At 40.3% G+C, this 27,780-nt stretch overlaps 1 protein-coding gene across 1 annotated transcript; it reads right to left on the bottom strand.

The window, feature by feature from the left end:
* Nucleotides 1–350: 350 nt before the first annotated feature.
* Nucleotides 351–27,160, bottom strand: hells (helicase, lymphoid specific). The gene is made up of 23 exons (XM_062430129.1): nt 27,081–27,160; nt 25,719–25,820; nt 23,175–23,289; nt 22,642–22,764; nt 21,005–21,046; nt 19,232–19,259; nt 19,037–19,095; nt 18,908–18,949; nt 18,589–18,816; nt 15,075–15,257; nt 13,340–13,483; nt 12,731–12,927; nt 9,016–9,109; nt 8,635–8,796; nt 7,957–8,096; nt 5,995–6,139; nt 5,663–5,746; nt 4,531–4,650; nt 4,330–4,446; nt 2,181–2,340; nt 1,865–1,961; nt 1,687–1,763; nt 351–662 (listed from the first exon to the last, which is right to left on the bottom strand). The coding sequence occupies exons 1-23, from the start codon at nt 27,086–27,088 to the stop codon at nt 574–576; spliced, it is 2,556 nt and encodes an 851-aa protein (XP_062286113.1). The 5' UTR covers nt 27,089–27,160; the 3' UTR covers nt 351–573.
* Between the last annotated feature and the right edge of the window lie 620 nt (nt 27,161–27,780).

Here is a 27,780-nt window from a genome sequence, read left to right as displayed (position 1 = left end):
GAAGTGTTGTGGGTTTCATTGACAGGTTCTAGTGTCCTATAATAGTACGAATACCAATGCAGTTTTCCCACCTGCCAGGGAATATATGAGATGAAAAATTTGGGCAAAACAACTTTTGTTTGGCACAAAAATAATTAATCTCATTTTCAGTCTTAAACCCCATTGTCAGTCAAATCTCACGTTCAACACAAAAAGCGGAAGAACAAAGAGTACTATCAAGGCAGTTAAGAAGGTAAAAAACAAAATACACTATTTAAGTCCACAAATAGCAGTTTCAGGATATTTTACAGCAAGTCCTCTTTAGTTTCAGTCTGTACTACAAGTGACAGCAGTTTCAAGCCGTCTGGGTGCAGTTTTAACCCCCCCCCCCCCCCCTCCCTTTATGAATGTCAGAGGTAATACAGATACACTAGATAATGCTCATATAAACATTTATTGGTATTCATGGGAGCATTATCAAATGTGCAGACTCAATTTATCCGTTTTTCACATGTTCTCCCGTGCAGCACCTAGCACCTACCACTTGGTTGTGCATGCTTTTGTAAACCTTTTGGGATGTCAGAGGAAGTCCTCTCAGGTCAATGTGATCTCTGACGACTCTTGGGCGTCGATCACTCTGAAGACTCCCACCTTCTCTTTCTTCATGCTGGCCTTTTCTTTGTCTGAAAATGCAACACTTTTCCTCAGCTTACCAGTTTAATAGTAAAAAATACTACAGGTACAACCATGGCTAAGAGAAAGAGACAAAACATCACCATTTCTATCAGCAGGTAGGTATCAATGTAACATGAACTGTACATTTACTGCCAGATTAACAGCTTACTGCTCAACTTTTCCTCTACTCTGCTCGCATTCACCATCACTTTTCTGCTGCTCACTCTCTCGCTCTACCACAACACTCACTACGCACTATTCTATTCCTTGAATGAGATACGCTACCAAGAGTTTCTCAGGCAATGACACAGAGGTTGACTCATGTTTTGGAACAGCTCTGTACATTATTGATTTCTGAATGAAAGGATATTTGGTGTTATTTTTGGCATTAAAAGAAAATCATTTTTGGTCTGACAGGGGGTTCTTCAGTTTATCCAGCTTCATGTGGAGGTAGTCTCAGTTCCTTGTGCACCACAGTTATACATTTTTGGCACGATTCCTTGTTGGAATGATTATGCTTTGTAGTTCCTCAGTTAAATACCTGTGTCTCGTTACTACCTGCAACTGTTAAGTCAAAAAGGGCTATTAGAGACAAATACTGTCACATTAAATTCCTTGGGTAGATACCATGATCATTTTTTTTCTCTTTCCATTTCACATTTTGTTAAATAAAACTGACCCATCATTTTTGTATTGAATGACTTCTGGCAAAGAATGAGACAGTTTTTCCTTTCAGTAAAGTTCTGTAGCTATATACAGAAGAGAGACACCATACCATATGGTTCACCTTAGTCTGCTTGAGGAAACAGTATGTTGTAACTATGTGTCGAGCAAACTGTGAGACATTCTATGTCAGAAATGCAAATCCTGTGAACTTGAGGAGCACCTTGACAAGTTATAACGGTTATATTTCCTGTGGTAGAACAGTAAAAGCAAATACTGTTGACATAAGAGCCTAATATCTCAAATGCTATAGTAAGGCCTGTGTTGCCCCACAAGTTTATTTATTTATTTATTATTTAGACTGCTTACCAAGCAAGTCACTGCGATCCAGCAGAATCTCCAGGTCCTTGTCACTAATCACCTTCCCTCTTGATGCTTTCACCTCCCTGACAGAGACAAAGGTTACAGCCAAATAAATACTGGCCCATTTATAGTTATTTACATCTAGAAACATTTACATTTGTTGTAATGGAGCAGGATTTCTTACTTCTCAGTGCCTCTGGCTTTGAGCAGATCCTTCAGCTCGTCCAGATCAATGCAGCTTTTAGTTTGGTTCAGCTCTGCCCTCCCACCTTTGAACTTATCTGTGGAGGAAAGCAAAAAAAAAGAAAGAAAAAGATTAATATTCTACATTTGGGGAATATTTCAGGCCACCAAACCAATGTTTGCAATATAATTTGAGGTGCAACATCAGATGAAATGTTAATGAAAATATACTGCTACTGCAGTGCATGAAGGACTAGTTAAAGACAATGAAAGCCTAAAAATTTGAAGTCCTGGTATCCCATTTTGGTGACACTCACTCTTGTGGATGACCATCTGCTCCAGCTTCCTCTTGGCTGAAGCTCTCTCAAGGATTTTTTGGTCGATGGTGTTGGCTGTGACTAGCCGGTACACCACCACTGGTTTGGTTTGTCCAATGCGGTGACAGCGGTCCTGTGCCTGCAGGTCTGCCTGGGGGTTCTAACACGGGAAGGAGATATCACTACACGCTGATTAAAACTATAAGTGCACACTTGTAAAGGTAATATTTCAGCTAGCAGTATGGCTAAATATCATTAACCTGCTGCAGCTCTATGCTTGGCAGTCTTGAACTGTTGGGCCATCACTTTGGTCCAGACTCAAATGCCTGTCAACAACTATTAGTTACTTTCCCATCACTTAGTACAATTCATAGTTCTCAGATGATGAATTGTACTAACTCTGGTGATACACTCACGTTCATCTATGATACCATGAAGATGGCATTTTAGTTTATCGAAAAATCTCAAACACTATGATTTGCTGTGAAATTTTGCAAATACCTTAATTGACCCATAGAATGAATTTCAATCACTTAAATCTCTCAATCAATCTTAATCTTTCATCCAGGACCATCATTAGGGACCGAGCCGAGAGGCAAGAGGGCGAGGACTCCAGAGGAGTCCTGCCCTTGCCTTATCAAGACCTACAAATCACGCGCTGACACCCCTGACCTAAATCCAACAGGAAGTACACAATTAGCTGTTACATGTGGGATTTTCGCCGATTCTTGGCCTGCTACAAACGTTATCTTGTCCGAGGGCGTTCATCGTGGCGGCTTCAAACTTAAATAGCTGACTGAGCACACCCTGCTGCACAAAAGTTCTGAACAACTTTTTCATTACTCGTCCGGTTTGGATTTTAGAAGCCCTCAAAGGTCACGTTCCCAAAAACCCTCGCCAAAAAGCTCCCATATACAATGAATGGGAGGAGAGTCTAATGCCACTTTGACCCTAAATTTGTCCACCTAAACATGCTCCAGGACAGACCAAATTCAACACGCACATCAGGCCTGTCCATAAATTTGATAAAATGGAAAAATTAACCCCAAAAGTGCCAAAATGGGCTCTCTAGCGCCACCTAGACACAGTAAAACGGCTCTAGCACCACCTAGAAACAGTAAAACGGCCACTACGCCTGATAGGAATGTCGTAGAAAGATCAAACCAAAACTCAATTGTTTGTCTTATCAAGACCTACAAATCCCGTGCTGACACCCCTGACCTAAATCCAACAGGAAGTGCACAGTTTGTCTTTAAATGTATGATTTTGGATGATTTTTCAGGCTTTTCAAAATATATATATTATTCCTGCATACTTTCAGTTACAGACTCCATTCAAACGTCGAAATGTAGCCACAAGTCTCATCTATAGATGTGTGTAATTTGGTCTGGCTATGTTTTATACTTTTTGATCTGCGGCCCCACATGCGCACCCTGTTCCTCTCCCATTCAATCCCACATCTCCATTCTGTCTGCCAATGCTCTGCAGTCGTTAACTACCATGGCAACGACTGTGTGTGTGTGTATGCAGTTGGCTGAGCCAGGTTCATTTGTGGTCTTAGTGTGCCACCCAGTGGAGAAAACTTGTCATGATACCTGATAAGGAAGTTTTTTGATTCTAGTTCAAGTTTATTGACTGTATTATTATGATTTTAGATATCTGTGCAGTCTGTCAACTATTTCACTGACATTGCTGTCAAAGTCTAGATCAAACACGAATTACATGAGCATGAACTACAAACATATCTACAGGTTTCACTGGAAATAAGTTCCTCTCCTGTTTGACTCATCAAAGTGGCAGTTCATTTCAGTTGCTCAGTCTAAATGTCTACACAGACAGAGAGAAAGATCGTGTATGTAACGTATATCTACTTATTGCAGTGTCCAATAAATGCCCGGGTCCGAATGCGTCTAAATGCACCTGACGGAAACCTTTCCGCTTCGCCACGGCCCGACGTGCGCAAGGGGGCGAGGTCCCGCCCAACGCTGCTCGCAGCTTTAATTACTATTTAAATTTGTCCAATACTGCCTCAGTTATACTTTTTATTTAGCAAATGTTAGCAAGCTAAGAAGCTAAAATTGGAATTAATACAGTCTCACAGAGGTGCTAGCATGACTTTAGACTCTTAGTCTTGTTCATCTGCACCCACCCAGTCACTGTCGAAGATGATGACGGTGTCAGCAGCGGTCAAGTTGATCCCAAGTCCTCCAGCTCTGGTGCTCAACAGGAACAAGAAAACTTCTGGATCTTTGGAAAACGTGGTCATCTGGAGGAGAAGAACCACCTGATGATGCATTGTTTAAAAAGGCAGCCATCTAGAGTAACCTCCATTTTGCTGTTTTAAACTCACATTTTCATCCCTGTCGGCATAGGACATGCTGCCATCCAGTCTGCTGTACTGGAAGCCCCGCAGATAGCAGTAATCCATCAAAATATCCAAGATGGACGTCATCTGGCTGAAGATCAGGACCTAGACCACAACAAGCACACAGTCACATGTATGACTTGTAAATACCTAGGCAATGAATACAAACCTGCTATTGCCTTTGCAATAGCAGCATGGCCTCCAGAATGTTACACACAGAAGTACCACATCTGCCAGAAATCTTGATAAACAACTTTTATGCGGTTACATATAGGAATGCTCGATATTGGCTTTTCTGCCGGTATCCGATATTGTCCAACTCTTAATTTCCGATACCGATATCACCCGATACCGATATGTGCAGGCTTTTTACACCAAAACTATTAGGTAACAACATAACATATCTCCTATTGTGGAATTAACACATTATGCTTAATTTTATTGTGATGCCCCACTGGATGCATACATAAATGCAACATTAGCTTTCCAAATGTAAACACTGTCTGTGCAAAATAAGAGAACACCTTCAACTTGAGTTATGGAAAAAAGTGCCAATATGGCACTGCCATATTTATTAAGCTGCTATGCAGTCATTGCAAATTTACTATCTGTAGGACACACTTGGAAATAGTTCCAAACCACAGACATAAGTCCCGTTTCTGGAGGCGGGACCTTTACAGGAACGTCCTCTCACTCGCTCCTCTCAGCTGTTGTGTCTCCAGCAGAGTAGGACCCAGATAGGACCCATTGGACTCTGACGGTGACGTCACAGAGGCAACTCGCCAAAAACATAACAGAAAATGACAATGAGGTAAATCTCGTTTCTGGTTTGTGTAGTGCGGTGGACGCTATTAACTTTTTAGCCACGGTTAGAGACCCACGAGTCTAGCGAGTAGTTGTTGTCATACGTCATCAAGCGCACGCCGGTAAACGTCCCATGCTGCGTTCATGCAGACTCGGAAATGCTGAAGCCTACAGAACAAACATTGATTATAAAAACCTGATACCGATACTTCCCGATATTACATTTTTAAGCAAATAACGGCTGATAATATCGGAGGGGCGATATTATCAGACATCCCTAGTTACATATTTAGCTACTGGTGCTGTGTTATACCTTGTGCCCCCGCTTCTTCAGTGCAGGGAGCAGCCTGTCCAGTATGAGAAACTTCCCAGAGCTTTGCACCAGCTGCTCATCAATCTGCAGGGATGGCAGTGGGACATGTCCAGTATGTGAAGAAGTGAACATTTCACAAGGGAAAAGAAGAGAACATCATTAAATGACAGTCATACCAACTGTCTCATCATGGGTTTCACTTCTTTACTTTCAACACTTTCTGTTTTATTTATAAATCAGACAGCACATATTGTACCATTTTGTGGTTCAGAGTGACCTGTAAGTGCTGGCACGAACTTTACTGTAGAGATTTAAATGCAAGTGAATGTTACCTTGAACTCCTGTGTGGCGGGGTCCAGCGGGTATTCAACCAGGTATGGGTGGTTACAACATCTCTTCAGCAGCATGAGAATGTTCTGCATTTTCAGATTGATCTGCGCATCCATTGGGCTCTGGACATCCAGCACAGGAGGGGAGCTGAGAGGAAATGTAGGCATGTTAAGAGCTACAGGACATCATTTTTGTAGAGGAATGTGGGGACATGGCAACCGGCACTTTTAAACATATGTTATTGTTAAGAAATGTAAATATTAAAAAATTAAAAAGATAAATAAATAAGTTAATTCATGGTCAGTTAAAAGGGCAAAGTATTTACAGTTAGAAATGTTGCTATTTACAATATTTACATGACTTAAGAAACAAGAAATGGTTATTGTTGTGTTTAACCAGAGATTTAATTTCTTTTGAAACTACTACTTTTATTTTGATAGTGAAAACAGGAAGTAGTGAAGTAACGCGCTAAGATGTCGGCTAAAGGTGTACTGTTTATCATCCTCTGTTAATGTTTGTAAGAAGCAGCAAATCCGCAAATGAACGCTGACTTTGACAGTTATACGCTTTCCTCCTTGAAAGAGCTCCAACTACAGTGTTTCCCATACATAGACCAATGTGTGGCACAGCGCCACAGAATCTACACCGAGCACCACGAATTGATTCTGGGTTGTTTTAAAAAATATATATAAATATCGTTCCGTTCATTCATCTCCACATAGCTCTCCACACACGCACGCACGCAAGCAAGAGCGCGCACTAGAGTGACTGTACGCGTGCGCGCGACTATCAATGCAGCACGTGTGATAGCACAGTGTCCTGATAGATCAGTGTTGCTGCTTATTAGACCAATCGCACCAAAGTCTTCTAAAGTGTAAGAGCAGTTCACACTACATAAAACTAGAAAGTGTGTGCTGCATCCTGCCGAGGGCTGTATGAAGCGCGCGTACGCACGCGCACAAAAAAGATGGGTTTTCTATCGCTTTTGCGTCATATCAATGATATAATGTCACCGTGTGGATCATTAACCTTGTTATTTTGTTAAAGCTATCAGACATTAACATTTAGTTGTTTTGTTTAAATTATTATTTATAATTTAATATTACTTTAACAACTCAGGGACGTCCAAGCAGCAACGTGTTGTTTGAGCAATTTTTTGCAATGTCAATTTGAAATAATGTTTTGTTTTAGAATGAAGGGGTGGAAATTAAAAAAATATTATTTTATCCGATTCATCGAAAAAATTAATCGATTATCAAAATAATCGTTAGTTGCAACCCTATTATTTTTCAAACCTAGTGTTGCTAGGTTACCGACACACAGCATCGCTGCTACAACGGCAACGCCCCCTCCCCCTGGTCAGAGCCCCTGCCCCTCAAAAGGTCTCCGTACGACCCTGCACCACACATTGCTACCTGGTCTGTGGGAAACTGAACTACACAACAGTTATAATATATATTAACAACTAAGAGGAACAGAGGAACCAAATAACTGAGGTTGACAAATGTTAATAACAAAGTGATATGTTACTAAGATGAAAAATTCCTACACATTTGGTTTGGTAGAGACGTGATAATGAAATGATGTCTAAAGATGGCTCCTTGATCAATCCTCCCCTCCTCCAACACAGGAGTTCAACCTGTGTTGGCCCTTCTCAGTGTTAACATTGACACCTGAATGCCCGACAACCACTTTCCCCTTACTAAGATGGCCCTGGTTCCCATCTGAACGCAAATGCCCTCCCTTCCTGCCCTTTTGTTTCTTTTCACTGGCTGATTACTGCCTTGACCTCACTGTATAAAATACTTCATTTTCCTTTGCTTTAACATATGCAATAAACATCCAGCACCACAGCAAACTTTGAACAAGTATTTGAGTGATTTTTCTTCAACAAAACTGAAGTAATGAGTAATAGCCACTCAAAACAGGTATCACAACTTTATAAAAAGGATTTTAGTACTGACCTCTGTTCTTGCTCCTTTCTGACCCTCTCCAAATACTTCTCCAGGTCGTACGGTGTGTCTTTTTCTTCGCTGTAGTCCACCACATTTCGATTACGGCGCTTTGGCCTACCGCTCGATGTCAAAGCCACAGGAGCCTCCGTCTAAACACAGTAAATTTCAATCACCAACTGTAACGTTTATTAGATCTATAATAGATAATCTATTAATTGATTAGGTGTTTTGTCAATTAGGCATTTTGTCAAGCAAAGATTATGATGACTTTATGGCTCCAGCTCCTCAAATAAACATTTTCTGCTTTTTCTTATCTTACATAGTAAGATGTAAATTAAACATTTGAATGGTTTGGACTATGACAGCCATTTTCTGGTATCTGTAAACCAAATGATTAACCGACTAACCAAGAAAATAATCTTTAGCTAAAGATAAAATTAGATAATCCTATATTAATGCCACTGCAGGGAAATGTGTAGTGTTACGGCAGCAAGATACAGTATATTAAATAAGTAAACAGACTTGCATTGATATTGCACATGAGTTATTTGTCAGATTTAGTGTGTTCGGTCTACTAGAAGTAGTACTCATTGTAAAGTTTGACAGCCGCAGGAAAGAAGAACCTGCGGTTTCTCTTCTGAAGCAACCAGTGCTCTCACAGTGGGGGGTACAACTTTGTGATGTTACCTTTTCCTGGCCCAGCATCTTGCTGATGGTCTTATTGACCACAGCAGTGTAGAAGGCTTCCTGTTTGGTTGTCAGAGGGGCGTAAACAATGATCTCCTTCTTAGGTGGAACCTCCAGTGTCACATCTGATTTCAGCCTCCTAAGCAAGAACGGAGTCAGAATCTGAAGGGGAAAATTAAAAAAAAATTAATTAATAAATAACAAAATCAATAATCAATATGATTAGTCTATTACAATAAATGTAATACAATGTTTTATGAATACTTAGGGAAAAAGTGTAGCTTAACAGCATAATGCAAATAACTCTAGTCCATCATACTAAACATACATCATAAACACTGTCTCATGACTGCACTTTGTAGTAATTTTTGTAGGACTGACCTGGTGCAACATGCTTAGGATGTTCTGCTCACTTTCAGCTGCCACTACGTTCTCCGCCTCACCAAGGTTGTCAATGTCAAACCATGATTCAAAGCTGTACAGTAAACATGTCAACAAGAGGTTAAACAAACCAGATGCTTTCTGTCCACATAGGTACATTTTACTCGTTATTGGTTACCAGATACCATACCCAGCTGCAGCTCATCATGTCCACATATGTATTTACTCAGTGGAAAATTAAGACACATGATCACGATCTACAACCCCAATTCCAAAAAAGTTGGGAGGTAAAATTTAAATAAAAACAGAATGCAATGATTTGCAAAATCTCACAACAGAACATAGAAAACGTGAGAAAATGTACTATTTTAAGAAAAAAATAAAAGGCAATTTTGAATTTGATGGCAGCAACACGTCCGAAAAAAGTTGGGACAGGGCCATGTTTACCACTTCTGTACACACCTCTTTTAACAACAGTCTGTAAACATCTGGGAACTGAGGAGACCAGTTGCTGGAGTTTTTAGAGAGTTTTTTTGTCCCATTCTTGTCTGATATAGGATTTTATCTGCTCAACAGTCGCGGGTCTCCTTTGTTGTATTTTTCAATTCATCATGCACCAAATGTCTTCAATTGGTGAAAGGTCTGGACTGCAGGCAGGTCAGCACCTGGTCTCTTCTACTACAAAGCCATGCTGTTGTAATAAATGCAGTATACCTTTTAGCATTGATGGTAACTTTCCAGATGTGCAAGCTGCCCATGCCATAGGCACTAATGCACCCCCAGACCATCAGAGATGTAGGCTTTTTGACTGGGCACTGATAACAAGCCGGATGGTCTCTCCTCTTTAGTCTGGAGGACTCAACATCCATGATTTCCAAAAACAATTTCAAATTTCAATTCATCTGACCACAGAACAGTGTTCTACTTTGCCTCAGTCCATTTTAAATGAGCTTTGGCCCAGAGAAGACTGTGGCGTTTCTGAATCATGTTCACATATGGCTTCTTCTTTGCATGATACAGCTTTAACTTGCATTTGTGGGTGGCACAGGGAGTTGTGTTCACAGACAATGATTTCTGGAAGTGTTCCTGAGCCTATGCAGTGATTTCTAGTACAGAATCATGCCCGTTTTAATGCATTGCCGCTTGAGGGCCCGAATATCATGGGCATACAATATAGATTTTTGGCTATGTCCCCTGTGCACAGGGATTTCTCCAGATTCTCAGAATATTTTGATGATATTATGTACTGTTGATGATGAGATATACAAAGTCTTTGCAATTTTACAATGAGGAATGTTTTTCTGAAATTGTTCCACAATTTGTAGATGTAGTTTTTCGCAGATTGGTGAACCTCTGCCTATCTTTACTACTGAGAGACTCTGCCTCTCAGATGCTGCTTTTATACCCAGTCATGTTACTGACCTGTTGCCAATTGACCGAATACGTTGCAAAATGTTCCTCTAGCTATTTCTTTTTAGTACCACTAACTTTTCCAGCCTTTTGTTGCCCCGGTCTTCTTCTTTGAGATATGTTGCTTGCTGATTTTTCATGAAATGTCTCACTTTCAACATTTGGTATGTTTTCCATGTTCTATTGTGAATAAAACATGGGATTATGAGATTTGCAAATAATTGCATTCTGTTTTTATTAAGATTTTACACAGTGTCCCAACTTTTTTGGAATTGGGCTTTGGAAATGGGACAGTCATGTCTGAAGGTTCGAATGTGTGTGTGATACCAGTGATCTTGCAGGTGTATTTCATGTCACACAGGTACATTTCTGTTACTATGATCAGGACTGTAGTGGAGGGTAAAACAGCATTCATTTCAGTTTACACCTGATTGGCTGTTCAGTTGTGAGGAAAAGGGTTAGAGGGTTAAATTTCGTGGTTGCAGTGCCTAACGATCTCAGTGAAAGATAGTCTGTTGTTGAGTTTGACAGCAGTTGAGGCACAGTATTCACTGTAAGACTACACAACAACAAAACTCTGTTCCATTTTCTATGTTAAAGAAACTAAACAGCACTGCATTTGTTTACACTTGTACATTTCCATTCATCATCATTTTCTAGTTCTGCTATACGGTAGCAGGGTTTCCCGCAGCACAGGTAACTGACGTTACTATAGTAACAAGTTTCAGGCTCAGAGTATATGAACGGCTCCAACTAAACAGGTGATATTAACGGCGCAATGTGTAAAATGTGCGGTGCTGCATGTTTTATCAGCTGATGTTACAAAACGTCAATATTAAGTCACTCAGATGTTTTTCATTCGGCAGACCTGAAGTGAGAGAGTGACGCAGATTCAACACAAACGTGATGCTACTGAAACTGAATATCACTACTTAACTGTATAATACTATATAACTTATAATTACTATAAAATATAGTTCAGAGAATAAGTTAACTATATAAGATAGACTCAATGGTTTAACCTGTGTAATCTTATGTAATCCAATACAGCAGCTCTGCTATAAATTCTACATTTATGAAGCTTATACATTTTCAAGAAGGTGACAATTCTGCTTTATGTTCATTATTGAGTGATTGTGGTATATTAGGATGCATTATATTGAAGGTGTTCCTAATATTTTGTCCACTCCATTAACATACATGAGGAGGGCAAAATATTAGGAACACCATTCAATGTAATGCACAACCACCACTTAGTACAACCTCTGTAATAAACAAAGTAGAATTATCACTTTTTTGATAATGTCAACAAAAACTTAAAATGTATAAACTTCAAAAAAAGCTGAATTTATAGCAGAGCTGTTGTATTTGATTGAATTATATTGCACATGTGTTCCTAATGAAGTTGCAGGTGACTGTAGTTCAGAGAATAAAACTACTAAAGTGTATACTAAATAACTAATTACTACGGGTGTGACGATACACTCAGCTCACGAGACGAGACGGGACACGATATTGGGTTCACGAGATCGAGACGAGACGAGATTTTAACTATATTTTTAAGAAAACTTCAATGAAGAAATACATGACTGTTCTTTTATTGAAATTCACAAAATGGAAATAATGCAGATGCATTTTGAAATGTTTTAACTAATCATCTTGTAATGAACCACTTCAGTTGTACTTTCTAAATATATAATTATCAGATGCAGTATATTCACTGTAAAAGGTTTCCCCATATAGATATTTTATAGATGGATAATGTTGGTATTAATGGAAATAACAACAATAAATACAAAAGTTAGATACAGTCACAAATACCAAAAAGTAAATTATAAAGAGTAGAAAAAAAATTCTGATATATAATAAATACAAATTAAATAAAGAATCCAATTATCACAAAATATAACATATTGCTAATAAAAAACCACAGAAATAAAAGTAAATTGCATAAATCCTGTTTCACATAAATACACAAGTAGAACAACATATAAATTGTGTTATAATTTGGTAGTGTGACTCATTTTACTTTTTGCATTATTAGGCTTCAATAGTTGCACTAGATTCCCTGCTCCTCCTACTAATTACTATATAATATACTTCAGAGAATATCTTAAATTGAAGGAAAGTGACAAAACCCAATCTGCGGTAAGAATAGGACAAGGTACAGCCTACAGTCCCCCCGGTCTCACCGCTCCCCACCACCTTAACTCACACATTTTCTGCGGGAAACCCTGGGTAGGTATATCTTTGAACTGACCAGTACTCTGTGATCAATAAGGACAGAAATTAAACAGCTCCATACCTCTTGAGGTCATCAAAGACCTCTGGCAGGAGGAAGTTGAGGAGGGACCACAGCTCAGCCAGATTGTTCTGCAGCGGTGTTCCTGTCAGCAGCAGCTTGTTATCGGTGGGCAGCATCTTTAGCTCTCGCACCAGCCGGCAGTTAAGGTTTTTGATCCTGTGGCCTTCATCCACTATCAGGTACTTCCATTGGAAATTCTGGAAAGATAACAGACATGGCCTGGCTTCTTTTAAAATAGTCACAAAACCAGTGAGGTTGAGACCTACTGGTAAACTTCTACCGGTGCACTGTGGGGTTTGCCAGCTGCACCAAGAAGGACCTGAAGGCTCTAAAAAGACTCAGATTCAGTCACACTACAAGACTGAGAAAAAGTTTCTTCCGCCAAGCTGTTAAACCAATGAACATGGCCTGGGCCCTACCACCCCTCATCCATGTATACTCAATGGAGGACTACTATTCTAAACTTTAAACTGTGTGCCTTAAAATTGTTCTAATTGTTTACATATGGCCTACTGTTATAACAAAGTATTGCCGCTGTCTGCCGCATTTGCACCTTTTATATTGCACTTAATGGGCATAGTAATGCTTAAAGATGAGCAGTGATCCTACCTGCAGGAATTTTCTATCAATCATGGCAATCTCGAAGGAGGTGACAACCACAGGACACATACTGAGGGGCCCCTGAGGCCTGCGGATCTGGTTCTGCAACTTGGCCCTCTCTGGCTGGGACCCGTGGTAAAGCAGCACAGACACCTAGGACAAACATATGACATGTTCAGATTGCTCAGTGGTCATATGACAAACCACAGCAAGTTAATCTTTGTATTTTTCAAACTAAATGTTAGAGAAATTATTTCCTTCTAAAGACACAGCAAACCCACCTAAAACCCATTTAATTTCCACTCACTTCAGGAGGCAGACTGACAAGAAAGTACCAGGATTCAGAGGAATATATCCTTTAAAGTCATAGCATGTTGTAAAATTTCAAATGACCAAACTTGAATACAATCAATTTCAGCACAAATAATATTGTTATTGTCTATCCGAGGGCGTTTAACATTAACCAGTGTTTCCACCAGGCACGGCTGCACCGTGATCTGGCTGTGCCATAGTTTTGCTCCGTCCTCCGTGAAGCATGCTACCTTACCGGGAGACCATGGAGAAGGACTATCGGACTGCCTTGAAGTTCTGGCAAACCATCAGGCGACTCAAGAGGGGGAAGCAGGGCTTAGCCCAGGCTGTTTTCAGCAGGGGTGGAGAACTGCTGACCTCGACTGGGGATATTGTCGGGTGGTGGAAGGAGCACTTCGAGGAACTCCTAAACCCGGCCAACGTGTCCTCTGTGGAGGAGGTAGAGCTGGATGAGCTGGGGGGAACTTCACCCATATCCCTGGCAGAGGTCACTGAGGTAGTTAAACAACTCCTCAGTGGCAAGGCGCCAGGGGTGGATGAGATTTGCCCTGAGATGTTGAAGGCTCTGGACATTGTTGGGTTGTTATGGCTGACACGCCTCTTCAATGTTGCATGGAGGTCAGGGACAGTGCCTATGAACTGGCAGACAGGGATGGTGGTTCCAATTTTTTAAAAAGGGGCACTGGAGGGTGTGTTGCAACTATCGGGGATCACACTACTCAGCCTCCCGCGAAAAGTCTATTCCAGGGTGCTGGAAAGGAGGCTCCGTCCGATTGTCGAACCTCTGATTCAGGACGAACAATGTGGAGGAGAGTGTCCAGTTTGGAGACCTCAGAATTGCTTCTCTGCTGTTCGCAGATGATGTGGTTTTGTTGGCTTCAACACATCAGGACCTCCAACAGGCACTGGGACGGTTTGCAGCCGAATGTGAAGCGGTCGGGATGAGAGAGAAAAGCCTGCAAATATCGGTATCGGGTGATATCGGTATCGGAAATTAAGAGTTGGGGAATATCGGAATATCGGATATCGGCAGAAAAGTCAATATCAAGCATCCCTAATAAAAATATTTCATCTTCATATTTTCATCTGTTTCTAACATATTTTTAGTTGGAGAGGGCAACTATAGACTATTAAGGCATACACGTTTTAATAGTCAGGGTTACTTTTAAAGTAAGCAATGCAGGAAGTTTGATATAAGAGTCAAAATGCAAAAGCACTTAAATCACAGGTGTAGGTAACTGCACCAAAAACTTCACACTTCTTCCTTAAACGTTCCAGATTTGAATGGTAAAGGTGGTTTTTGGGATGACTTAGTAAATAATTTACAAAACACAATTATTTGCCTTATGTTTTGTTCTTTAGACCTCTGTGAGCTTGATAAGAAGTGTGACAGTCACATCAAATACATGCATCTCAATAACCTGGTGCTTACCTCTGGTGTGAAGCGCTTGAATTCATTGATCCAGTTCGGCAGAGTGGACAGAGGGGCCACCACCAGGAAGGGGCCCATCACTTTCTTTTCTATCATCATGGCAATGTGTGCGATGCACTGAATGGTCTTTCCAAGTCCCATCTCATCAGCCAGGATTCCATTGATGCCATTCTCCCACAACATCTGACAGCACAGAGGAAACAGAGGCTGCTGGCTTACACTCAACAGGAACATGAACACCATCAATCAGTGAAGAGACTGACGGGGCCAGTTAGAGGCTATAATGATTATGTAATATGCAACAGTGAGTTATCATGTGAGTGACAGCGCGTGTGTTTGTGACTATAAATGCAGCGCGTGTGAGAGAAAAGCGTCCTTATAACTCTGTGTTGCCGCTTATTAGGCAAACAAACCACAGAAGTGTGTTAACCACCCTGCCAAATTTGAATGATTAAAAAAATAAAAATAAAAAATAAAAAATCGCCAAATATATGAAATTAGGCTTCAAAGTTGTTTAAAAGTCAGCTTATTTCTCTTCTCCCAAATGCTGTGGGAGTGCCCGCCGAGTTCGCTGAAACCCCGCCCCCTACCAAGTATCACCTGGGGGGTATTCCAGAAAGCGGGTTATGTGAAAACTCAGAGTAAGTTCACCCTGAGATGAGGGGAAACTCCGTGTTATCCGTTCCAGAAAGAGAGGTAACTGAAACTCTGAGTCAGTCACCATGGTAACTGACTCTGTGAACATAACCTGATCGCTGGCAGGTTTTCTGTAAGAAACCCGGAGTTTCTACCTGTCTCCTCCCACCTGCCAGACAGCAAGCTGCCAGACATGGGTTGTCCGTTTCTTCGCAATCCGATAGATATCGAGGCAGAATGAATTCGCAATGCCTTATGTCGGGAGATGTACTCAGGGCTCAATTGGATGTGCTTTCATTCAGAGATGAATATCTATTAGAACGGTATCATGTTCATTACACTCAATCATTTCTTAACATTGTCCGGCCATATCTGCCTTCTTGTTAATCTAATTTTTAAGAAGTATTTTATTTAATATTCATGTAGGGCCTACACATCGTCACATGTTAATCTTAAAATCAATGACTCCAATATATATTATATGTAAAATTGTGTTAAATAAAAGTGTTAAAATAGTGTAAAATGTTAATCTACTAAGCAGGATATTAGATGAGAGGACATAAGTGTTAAGCAGCTTTCTGTTTGAGGTTTAAATTACTACATGTTGAAATAGCCACTGAATTAATATTTACTTTGTTTAATAGCCTACGTTAACTATGAATAAAATCAAAGCGAGGTACAATCATAGCCCAGCAAAATGTGCCTTACTTTTCTGAATTGTTTTTTTATTTTATTTTTAGCTGCTTCCAAATACATTACACCACTTTTTCACCTGTATGCTACAATTTTAAGTGAGGTAAGTTAAGTCAGTGGAGTAGTGCATTAAAACTGAAGCATTGACTCAGGCAGCAATTTTCTCCCATGCCGCTTCTCTCTCCTTAGCGTCTACAGCGGTGTTACTTTTTGTGAAATATATGATCATATTCGCCACAGGCCTGCAGGGGGAGCTCCAGTTACATTGAGGTGACGTAACTCGAGCTTTTTTCTCAGTAGTTGCCATGGTGAATCAAAGTATCGGGGCTCCGTTGATGATGGCTTTGTATAGTGGTCGCGCACGCGCTAAACTCAAGGTTAACATACTCAGAGTTGATTGAACTAATTCAGATCAGCTGTTCTGGAACCGGATACTCAGAGTTTCCCATCTCAGAGTAAGTCAACTCAGAGTTCTGGGTTAGACTCAGAGTTTGTTGAACCTCCTACCTGGAATACCCCCCTGTTAATCAAAGTCACCACCTCTACCAGTAAACATGGGCTGTGTTCGAAACCGCATACTTTCCTACTACTCGTACTAACTCTGACGTCATTTGAAGTATGTAGTGTGTTTCAACTGCGTAGTATGCGATTTAGAGTATGCGAGAAGTTCCCGGGTGGTTTACTAGATTCGCCAGAAATGTGGAGTATGCATCAATAGCTGACAGCTCACACTCATATTACCCAACATGCAACGTAACTTCTGAAACAAAAACCAAAATACAAACATCACAGATCACCACCTCAGTGGTTTCAAGTTAGTTAGTGCGAGGGTATGTTCGCTTCCTGTTTTCAAAATAAAAGCAACAATTCTATCGTTATGGTTTTCTTAATAATAAAAGGTAACGGGTGTTTTATTCTGTGAAAATGACCGGAAGTGCGTTACTCGCTACGTCTAACTTCAAATTCGCAGGAACAAAACTTTAAACAGGTGTTATTTGGACAAATTAGCGTCACATTGTGGATCTAAAGGGCTACTTTCTCGCTTGAAAAGGTTAGAAACGTCGATCAAATGAAAATCCAATTCAGCCTGCTGATTTCAGCTCGGGGAGGGACGAAATGCATTGTGGGTTATCGTGTAGTTTACTCGAGTGAAAACGGTCTGCTTACTATCTGGTCGTTTAGTGTGTAGTGTGTAGTATAGAAGTATGTAGTATAGAAGTATGTAGTATAGAAGTATGTAGTATGTAGTATGCGGTTTCGAACACAGCCATGAACACAGTCTGAGAGCTTTCTGCTGCTAGCTCAGCTGCTAGCTTGGCGGCTAGCTCAGCTAACTGTAGACTGTAGTAGTAGGGTTAGATATTAATAATAACTCGCCAGTAGGCAGGTTAACCACTGAGGAGAGCGGACTCTTGATCTTATATAGTAGGGGAGGGACCAAGGTCACGCGGATACCCCACTGCGTCACGGGGTAGCCCTTTTTTTCAGGCTCAGAAAATGAGGAAAAATGAAAGGGTGAGAAACAGTTTAAGGCTCCATCACCACAATTCAGTACTGCATAGTTATCAGCCTTTTCACATGTTTTCTGTAACCATTTTCCAACATGTATAATATGTTTGGAAGTAAATCAATGAATTGACTTTACACAGACTTTAATACTTACTGCAACATTGTCACCAGTGTTTTCCCATCTAATTGAGGATGTCCCCTGTCTGTGCAATCAATACAGTTCTCAACATCTTTTGTCATCAATTACTTTGCTAATATTTGTCAAATACTGAAGACAACTCTCTCTCTGCCATCATGCTCCCAATGTTTTCAAGCGAAGGCTAGTGGAAGTAAATGTACACGCATAGTGAACAACAATTTGTTAATCAAAACTATTTTATTAGAATAAAGAATTTTTTTTTTTTAAAGTAGCTTGCTGGACTTTAATGAGTAGTCGGCTGTTTAGCTGGCACTCATGGAAACCTCTGTGCTTGTTGATTGGCTCATGGCCTAACTGTCCAATAACATTTATTTAAACTTTCAAAGAACTTCTAATATTAGTTTGTGTCCTTGAAGTGAGCAACCTTCACTTTCTGAAGAACATGTAACATTATCAAAAGCTCCTCTATTACTAAATGAAGTGAGACTGTTTTGTTAACTTTAATCTGTTTCTGTTTTGTGGTCAGAATGTGCTCACCCTCAGCCACTCAATGCCCTCGATCTGATACCACCTCATGACTCCTCCAGTGAATAGCTGTGGCTGCTGGGCAGGGACTGGCTGGCCGTTCACCTTCCTGTCAGGGTGCAGGAGATGCTTGGCACTGTCTCGCACCGCCTCTGACAGACGATTCTTGATGTCCTGGTTGGAATCGCTCATCTTCTCAATATCCTCAGCTTCTAGTTTCTTCTGGGTGGGTGCCACATCCTAATATCAAATATTCGACATATATATATCTTCACTGTATCCTCATTATACAGTTTTGAAAAAAATAAATAAACGTAAAATGAACTATTACCTTGTCCTCAATCTTCACTTTCTTTGCCTGCGACATGATTTCCTGGATGATGAAATCAAGTAGAACCCGTATAAGCAGACAAGAAAATGACCGAGCCACAAAAAAAGAACATAATGAATGAAACCTTACTTCTTTTGACATGACATCTGCAATTTTGTACTCATCATCCCTCCTCCTCTTCTTTTTATCTAGTTATATAAGAACAGAGACAACACTTAATATAGGGTCTTATTTGGACTTAAAAGCTCACTAAAAAAGGCTTTAAACTTGTACTATTAATTTTACTAATATAAATATAGGATAACATTACAACATCTGACTCACCTTTTTCTGGTTCTGCATTGCTCGTGTTCTGCATGAAAAGGGCAAAAATAGTACAATGGAGGTTACAAGAATATTGAATCCATCCATTTTCTATTGCTTATCTCGGGCCAGGTGGCATTACTGTACGTTCAGACCAAAAGCGTCAAAAGTAGACAGTAAGCCAAAGCCGCCCTGTCTGCCCCGCTAAAGTCGCTTTTGTTCTTGCTTCTTAATTTAAAGGGGCTGCACGTCACTCGCATAAAAAGCCCGCCGTGTAACAACTGCTGTAGCACAGCTCATTCATTTACCGGGATCGACATGGATGAGAGACGGATCATTGCTTTTGGTGCTTTATACTGTAGGTATGATAAGTCTGATATGTTGATAAGTCTACAGCATTACATACAGTACATTACACTGTGAGATGCTGCACAGAGCGCAATGGCATTACGCACAGCCTCACTGTTTATTAAATCAGCTGATGACACCAGGCTGCTGCAGTATATCCACACACACACCTCTACACTCAGACTGGTTGTTAAAAAGTAACTCGCATTGCTTGTCAAATGCGCCGTTATAATAGCAATCTCTAAAGTGACAGCGCTTCTGGATATTAGAGGGAATGGGAGACACTCACCACACTCATTAACAGATTAATACAGATGTTTTAACTACAGGTGCATATACTTTTATTGTTGATAAAATCCCTAAGTGGCAGCGGAGCGTCTTTCCTCCAGAAGCAGACGTGGTTCTGAGATCCATTCTCCACAAAAACACCATAAACTCAGTCTGTGCTGCATATTTTGATATTTGATATGTCGGCATTGCGGACCGTCGGCGAAGCAACGCGGCATCCAATGGTAAACCTACTACAACTTCATTAAAAAAGTTAAGCTTCAAGCTGTCGCAACACATTAAATATTATACAGTACATTACAATATAATAATAATATGCAAAGTGTTTGCCGTATGCAAGGACGAATGAATGAACGAAACTGGCTGCAACTTTTATGACGGGTAAAGCAAGCATGCAATATTTTCTCTCCTTTATTACAAACATATGACACATTTGATAGGAACCCAAGTTACGCAGGTTGTTTTGCTGGGACCCACTTGACCAAGGGACGTCAGCAGATCTAAATATCCCCATTGGTTATTGCATGGCTATCCTCTTTGTGCGCTCTGGCGCGTCAAAGCGGCCGTCAACTTTTTTTTCCCAGTTGGGAGGAGACTGGTACACCTCTAAAGGAGACTGGTACACCTCTAAAGGGGGGGTCCAGGAGGCATCCTGACCAGGTGCCCAAATCACCTCAGCTACCTCCTTTGGATGGGAAGGAGCAGCAGCTCTACTCCTAGCCTCCCCAATAGGTTAGGAACTCCTAACCCCATCTCTAACGCTTAGCCCAGACACTCTCCAGAGGAAACTCATTTTGGCCACTTGTATCAGTGATCTCATTCTTTCGGTCACTACCCAAAGCTTGGGACCATAGGTGAGGGCTGGAACGTAGATTAACTGTTAAACTGAGAGCTTCGCCTTCAGGCTCAGCTCTTTTTTCACCAGGACAGTACGGTACAACACCTGCATCACTGCTGATGCTGCACCGATCCGCCTGTCAATCTCACACTCCATCTTACTCTCACTGTGAATACGACCCCAAGTTACTTGATACTCCTTCGCTTGAGACAACCAAGCTCCTCGGACCAACCCTGAGAAGGCAATCCACCTTTTTCCGGCAGAGCATCGTGAATGTTTAATGCAGAGCAAAAATGTTTTGTCAGTGAACTTTTGCTCACCTTCTTTGTCTTCTTTTCAGCTTTGTCCTTCCTGAGTTTCTCCTGAAATCATTGATGGAAAAACACAATGTGGAGTTAGTGGCTACAGGCCCATTCCTAAACACCTCACAAACAGCCAGTGTTGGGAAAGTTCACTTTCTACATGAAGTAGTTCGAAGTTCTGTTTAGAAATTTTAACTAGTTTAGTTCATAATTCAAAATGTTGAACTAAGTACACAGTTCCAAAAATGAACTAGTTCATAGTTCTTTTTTATTTCAATATGTTGCTGCAAGCTATTATTTTTCAAAATGACTGCCACAGTCCATATAGAACCACAGACAGCAATTATTTTATCAGTTTTAACAATGAAACGTGCGTCAGATTTAGTGCAGTGTTTCCCATACATAGACCAATGTGTGGCACAGCGCCACAGAATCAACACCGAGCACCACAATTTGATTCTCGGTTGTTTTTTAGTTAAACGCAATTTTGAAATATAAATATCGTTCCGTTCATTCATCTCCGCATAGCACTCTCTCATCTCCTTTCCTCTCCTCGTACACACACACACACAATCTGGAGCGAGCAAGCAAGAGTGCGCACTAGAGAGTTAGTGTGCGTGTGTGACTATCAATGCAGCACATGTGATAGCACAGTGTCCTGATAGATCAGTGTTGCTGCTTATTAGACCAATCGCACCAAAGTCTTCTAAAGTGTAGGAGCAGTTCACACTACATAAAACTACAAAGTGTGTGCTGCATCCTGCCGAGGGCGGTATGAAGCGCGCGTACGCACGCGCACAAAAACGATCGGTTTTCTATCGCTTTTGCGTCATATGAATGATATAATGTCACCGTGTGGATCATTAACCTTGTTATTTTGTTAAAGCTATCAGACATTAACATTTAGTTGTTTTGTTTAAATTATTATTTATAATTTAATATTACTTTAACAACTCAGGGACGTCCAAGCAGCAACGTGTTGTTTGAGCAATTTTTTGCAATGTCAATTTGAAATAATGTTTTGTTTTAGAATGAAGGGGTGGAAATTAAAAAAATATTTTATCCGATTCATCGAAAAAATTAATCGATTATAAAAATAATCGTTAGTTGCAACCCTATTATTTTTCAAATTTTACCCCCCGGACCCCCTAGTGTTGCTAGGTTACCGACACACAGCATCGCTGCTACAACGACAACGCCCCCTCCCCCTGGTCAGAGCCCCTGCCCCTCAAAAGGTCTCCGTACGACCCTGCACCACACATTGCTACCTGGTCTGTGGGAAACACTGTAGTGCTGCTGCCTTCATTTGTTTTTGCCTCCATACATTGCATTTCGATGACGCATGCGGCGGTGCGACTCTGTGGTGGCTGGTGTTGCCAGGTGTTTTTTCCGCTACATATTAAGGTTGTTTACGTTGTGTTTTAGCCGGGTTTTCTCTCTTGAACGAAGTTAAACTGTGAGAGAGAGCCGTTCACAAACGCCAGAATGAACGCGTTCACAATAACGTTCATCAGGCAGAAATACAGTACATTCAGTTACGTTCGCCCAAAATATTAACAAGTTCATGAACGATTGTTCATTGAACGCATTCAGGAACAACACTGCAAACAGCACAGGTATATATACACAGGTTATATATACAGTTACCGCAGTACCTCATTCTGTTGTTGCTCCATTTTAGTCAACAAGAACTTCGAGTAGATGTTGCTCTTCTGAAGCAGATGCTGCAGTCTCTTGAATCGCATGTCATGAGAGTCTCTCTTCCAGGATTCCCGTGCCTTGTGGTGAGAGTGGCAAAATAATCAGACATTAATGATTGTGTTCCTATATTAGTTCTGATACAATATCTGCATTTTAATACCCATACCAAAAAGGACTAAAAACTTTAAAATGTTTTTCAACAAACACATTTTTCCATTTAACAAAGAAATCCAAACTTTTCAAAATGATGTCTGTCCACAAGCAGCTAGAATTTAGTCTTAATAAATAGGCAAACTTTTGATGTAGTCGGGAACTGTTCTAACAACCAGTTTATACATTTGACATTCAACAAAGCATTCAACACCAACAAGTACCTATTTCAATCACTAACTAAAAAGCATTGAAGATCAATACTCAGCTCAAGACATGATAGAGGGAAAAAAAGAAAGGAAAGAAAAGGGGGGAGAGGAATTACTTAGTAACAAACCTTATTGATCATCTCCTTCTCTTTCTTCTCCCCTTCCTCCATCAGCTGTTTCTCTTCTTCCTCCATTTCCTTGGTGATAACCACTTCACATAAAAAAACAACATTGATCATGAAGCTGAAGGAGTCAACATAACCGTCATCTTCATTATTAAGTGGCATTATATAATTGATATGACTAACTTTTAAATGCATTTTGGCTTAAAGTAACTGGATTTTGTCCTCCATCACTTCCATTGAAAGCACATTTGAAGGAGATCTTTTAATAGTCAGTATGGTCATACTGACTAAGGAGGAATTAATACAGAGAGGAAATTCTTGTTACTGTCCAGGTTTCTTCAAACTGTGAACCTAATGTTTAATGTCAGTATAATATGGTTCTATGTTAGTGTTGGTGAGGAGATTAATGCAAGTACAACCTGTGATAAACAGTCCCTGATTATGTCAACCTTACCAGTGTGAGTGTGATGTGTATTTGATTTACTGATTCAAAGAAGCTAAAAATTCAATGCAGCAACAAAAAAACAAAACAAAGGACTGCAGTTTCTTTATTTTCCAAGATATTTGTCATGGGGGCTCACTATCAGTGCCAACATGAGGAAGTAAATAAGAAGCAAGCCATCTCCTACACCAGGGAGCAACTCCTTGACATCAAGTAGCACAGAGTTAGTTACACCAGAGATCAGAGAGCAAAGGCGGCTCACTCACTAATTCCAACAAAAGGAGCCAGGACTGCCAGGGGGGAATATAGAGGAAGAGATGCAAAACAAAATTACCACTCCCAACTTTTCTTGCAAATGTTAGATCATTGCTGAACAAGACCGACACACCAAGATCTGATTCCTGAGAGAAAACAAGGGTGCTTATATCTTGTGTTTCACGGAAACCTGGCTGCAGGATGACATTCTTCAGTTAAATGGATTTCTTGGACCAATACAAGCGGACAGAGACTTGAACATGGCGAAAAGAGGTGTTTGTTTCTATATTAATGAACGCTGATGCTCTTCTGTGCATGTGAAAGACAGAAATTGCATGGAAGAACTGGAACTGTTGTCCATTTCCCTGTGACCATTTGGGCAGGTGATTCTATATCAGCTAACACAAACAGGACATCTCAGATAATCTATCAGAGTATTGAAAATTTAGAAGCTGCCTCCCCATCCTAGGAGATTTTAACACCTGCAAATTGAACAATGTGCTGCCCACATATGAGCAATATGTCTCATATAACACAAGAGGAGAGAAACAACTAGACTTGTGTTATGGTAACATTAAATAAGGCTGACACATCCCCCCAGAAACCACCTGTAGGCATCTCAAACCATTTTGCTGTTCAGCTGCTGCTTACCGATTGACAAAAGTTGAAGCAAAGAATGGTGAAAAATACATCCGTTCAAGTGTGGAGCAATGAGGTACTTCAGAGCCTTTAAGGCTGCTTCGCTTGCACAGATTGGGAGGTTTTTATCCTGGGAAACTCCCATAAACAGTCTGTTACAGCAGTGACTTCATATATCCTGCTTTGTGAGAGCGTGTTAATTCCTACAAAAGCTGTTAAGTGCTACCCAAACAACAAGCCATGGTTCACAACTCACCTGAAAAAGCAGTTCAAAATAAGCACAGAGCTTTCACTAACAGGCATTGAGCAGAAGCAAAAGCCTCACAAAAAGTATTAAAGAGGGAGATAGCCCAGGCCAAAAGATACTACAAAACAACAATATGAGACAGGGCTGGCAAGGACTTTCTGCTCTCATGGAAAAAGCCCCAGCCAAGAGAACCATAGAAAGGAAGGAAAGAGGAGGCAGCATTTGTGACCGACCTAGACTCACTCCTCTGTCGGTTTGATACTCAGGACCCCAATGTAACAACAGAGGCTGAGAAATGAACTCTACCAGTAGATAAAGGAGGGGTGGGGTCAGCCAATTGCTATCATGAAGAGTAAGTAGTATGTTCAACCCTCAATCCACAGAAGTTCATCTACAGGCAAAAATTGCTCAGTGGAGGATACCGTAATGACTGTATTACATACCACCTACAGCCACTTAGTTAGGCGCATATGTCAGTATCCCGTTTTTGGATTTCTCCTTGGCCTTTAAGAGCTCCAGGTTGATCCATCTCTTACAGAGGCTGAGGCACCTGGATGTAACTCCTCCCATCCTCCACAGCTTTTACCAGCTTTTTACCTAGTTTCCTGCACAAACAAACACCCCAAGAGGCCCCGGCCCCCTCTGCCTGTAACAGCTGCTCATGTTGCACTGATATTCTTCATGCATGAAGGACAGCATACACGTACTACCACACTCATTTCATTGCTCATTGCTTTTCTTTTAAAATCATGTTTGTCTCTTTAGAATAGGTTTTTGTATTGCAGTGTTTAATTTATCTATTTATTCATTCATTGTCTGTATAGTACTCACCTGAGCAAAATGAATTTCCCTTAATAATAAAGAATATATATATAATTTAACCTTAAATGACATGAAAGTGACTATTAAACCTGATTTAGCTCAAGACAACCCCACAGTGAACTCCTCTGATTTGTCATGTTACTGACCCGGTGCAGCTCCAGTCTCCATGGATGTGCCCAGCGGCTTCTCGGACTCATCCGGTTTGGGGCATTGAGGAGAGGCACTTCGAGTTTCTTCTTTCACGCTGGCAGTGAAAAACAAGAACAACCTACAATTATTATATATAAAAAGGGAACTTTTGTTTTCAAAATAAACACAATCAGGCCTTCTCCGGCCAGCTCTATAAGGTAAACGGGCAGTACGCATTTTTATTTTGAAAGATATGAACCAAAGGTGCATTTCATTCTGATTTCCTTACCATTTACCGTAAATTACTTTAGGACATTTATATTTAACACATACACACATATATATATAAATTAACATATAAATGTTAAACATTTATATGTTAATTTATATTTAACATATAAATGTTAAACATGTATATGTTAATTTATATTTAACATATAAATGTTAAATATAAATCTAAATGTGTGTGTACACACACACACACACACACACACACACACACACACACTTATATTTAACATTTAAATTTAGATACATTTATATATAACATGTTGTTTTACACGATTTTCTGTCTTAAATGAAAGAAAAATGAGCTAAAAGTGAGGAAAGTTAGCTAAATATTCAAAATATATCAGCTATAAAACTGTAACTGAAATTTTACAATTGGCCCACCCCATACAGTCTCCCTCCCTGTCAACTTTTAACTTCAGTGTGTGTGTGTGTGTGTGTGTGTGTGTGTGTGTGTGTGTGTGTGTGTGTGTGTGTGTGTGTGTGTGTGTGTGTGTGTGTGTGTGTGTGTGTGTGTGTGTGTGTGTGTGTGTGTGTGTGTGTGTGTGTGTGTGTGCACCCGCTCTGCGCACCTGCACTCATCATGCGGTATCATCCTCTACTCGAACCATCATGGATCAGTGAGTTCATTTTCCTCTCGTTTCTGCTCTGTTTAGTTTGGTACTTTAAAAGTGCACAGTAGTATATTTTTCTTTATTGTAAAATGTGTTTTAAAATTGTAATCGTGCTAAATAATCCCAATGTTTACTACATGTACCTGTAATTAGATTACGTATTTTTCTCTGTAACTGTAGCGGAATAACGTTACCTTTTTTTGTATTCTAATTACGTAACGCCGTTACATGTATTCCATTATTCCCCAATATCCTTTCTTCGTCCTGTGTACAGGGCGATCAGTAGTAAAACATGAAAATTGGAATATCCATAGGGACACTAGTCCCCTCTGTAACACATACCTGTAACTAAGTGAGTGTGGATCTAGTATCCTTTCCCAGTCTTTGCTCAAAATTACAATGACTCATACTATCGCTGACTTTGACACTGCCTTGTTTCAATAAAAACGATTAAGTTAAATTATTTCACTTACCAGCTCATTGTTGCTAACAGCCAAGCAGACAATGCAGAAAGTAGTTCAAGGTTTCTCCTCAAGTGAAAAACTTATCGTGTCCTAAAGTAATTTACGGTAAATGGTAAGGAAATCAGAATGAAATGCACCTTCGGTTAATATCTTTCAAAATAAAAGTGCGCACTGCCCGTTTACCTTATAGAGCTGGCCGAAGAAGGCCTGATTATGTTTATTTTGAAAACAAAAGTTCCCCTTTCACGCCGGTTTTCTACGTCAATTCGCCTTACTTGACGCAGCGAGGGGTTGTTGTTATGGGTGGGGTTATGATTCCCTTTCGCGCCAGTTAGGACGAAACCACTGCTTGTAAAACAGGGTTGATTCTATTTTAGAGTGTAGATACTGCAGTATTTTACCGATTAATACGAACGTCGGAATACAAATAACGAGTGTTTAAGTCATTACATATGAAAATGAACTTCCGTTTACAGACTACAGAGCATTTCAGTGAACACAGAAAAACAATTTAACAACGTAGTACCCCCCTGACTGGGAATATGTACCTAATCTCATCTGATATTTCCCGCGAATGTAGATATCAGGCAAAGGTTTATCTATATTCATATATAATGGTTTAATACGGCTTTATTCTGCCGCTCTAATGCGGTCATCATGTTCCACGTCGGTTGTGAAGTGTTTTTCACAAATAAATTACGAGGGTTGA

Source organism: Scomber scombrus, chromosome 12, assembly GCF_963691925.1.
Source record: "Scomber scombrus chromosome 12, fScoSco1.1, whole genome shotgun sequence".
In the NCBI taxonomy this organism is placed as follows: domain Eukaryota; kingdom Metazoa; phylum Chordata; class Actinopteri; order Scombriformes; family Scombridae; genus Scomber; species Scomber scombrus.
Note: the sequence above shows the minus strand (reverse complement) of the source record. Positions and strands in the feature narration are given on the sequence as shown.

What these genes read in the sequence shown, in the direction of transcription:
- hells (XM_062430129.1), bottom strand. An exon ending in AGGGCATTGAGTGGCTGAGG is followed by an intron (nt 15,258 to 18,588) that starts GTGAGCACATTC and finishes CTGTGCTGTCAG; the next exon opens with ATGTTGTGGGAGAATGGCAT. An exon ending in TCATCTTCGACAGTGACTGG is followed by an intron (nt 2,341 to 4,329) that starts GTGGGTGCAGAT and finishes TTCCCGTGTTAG; the next exon opens with AACCCCCAGGCAGACCTGCA.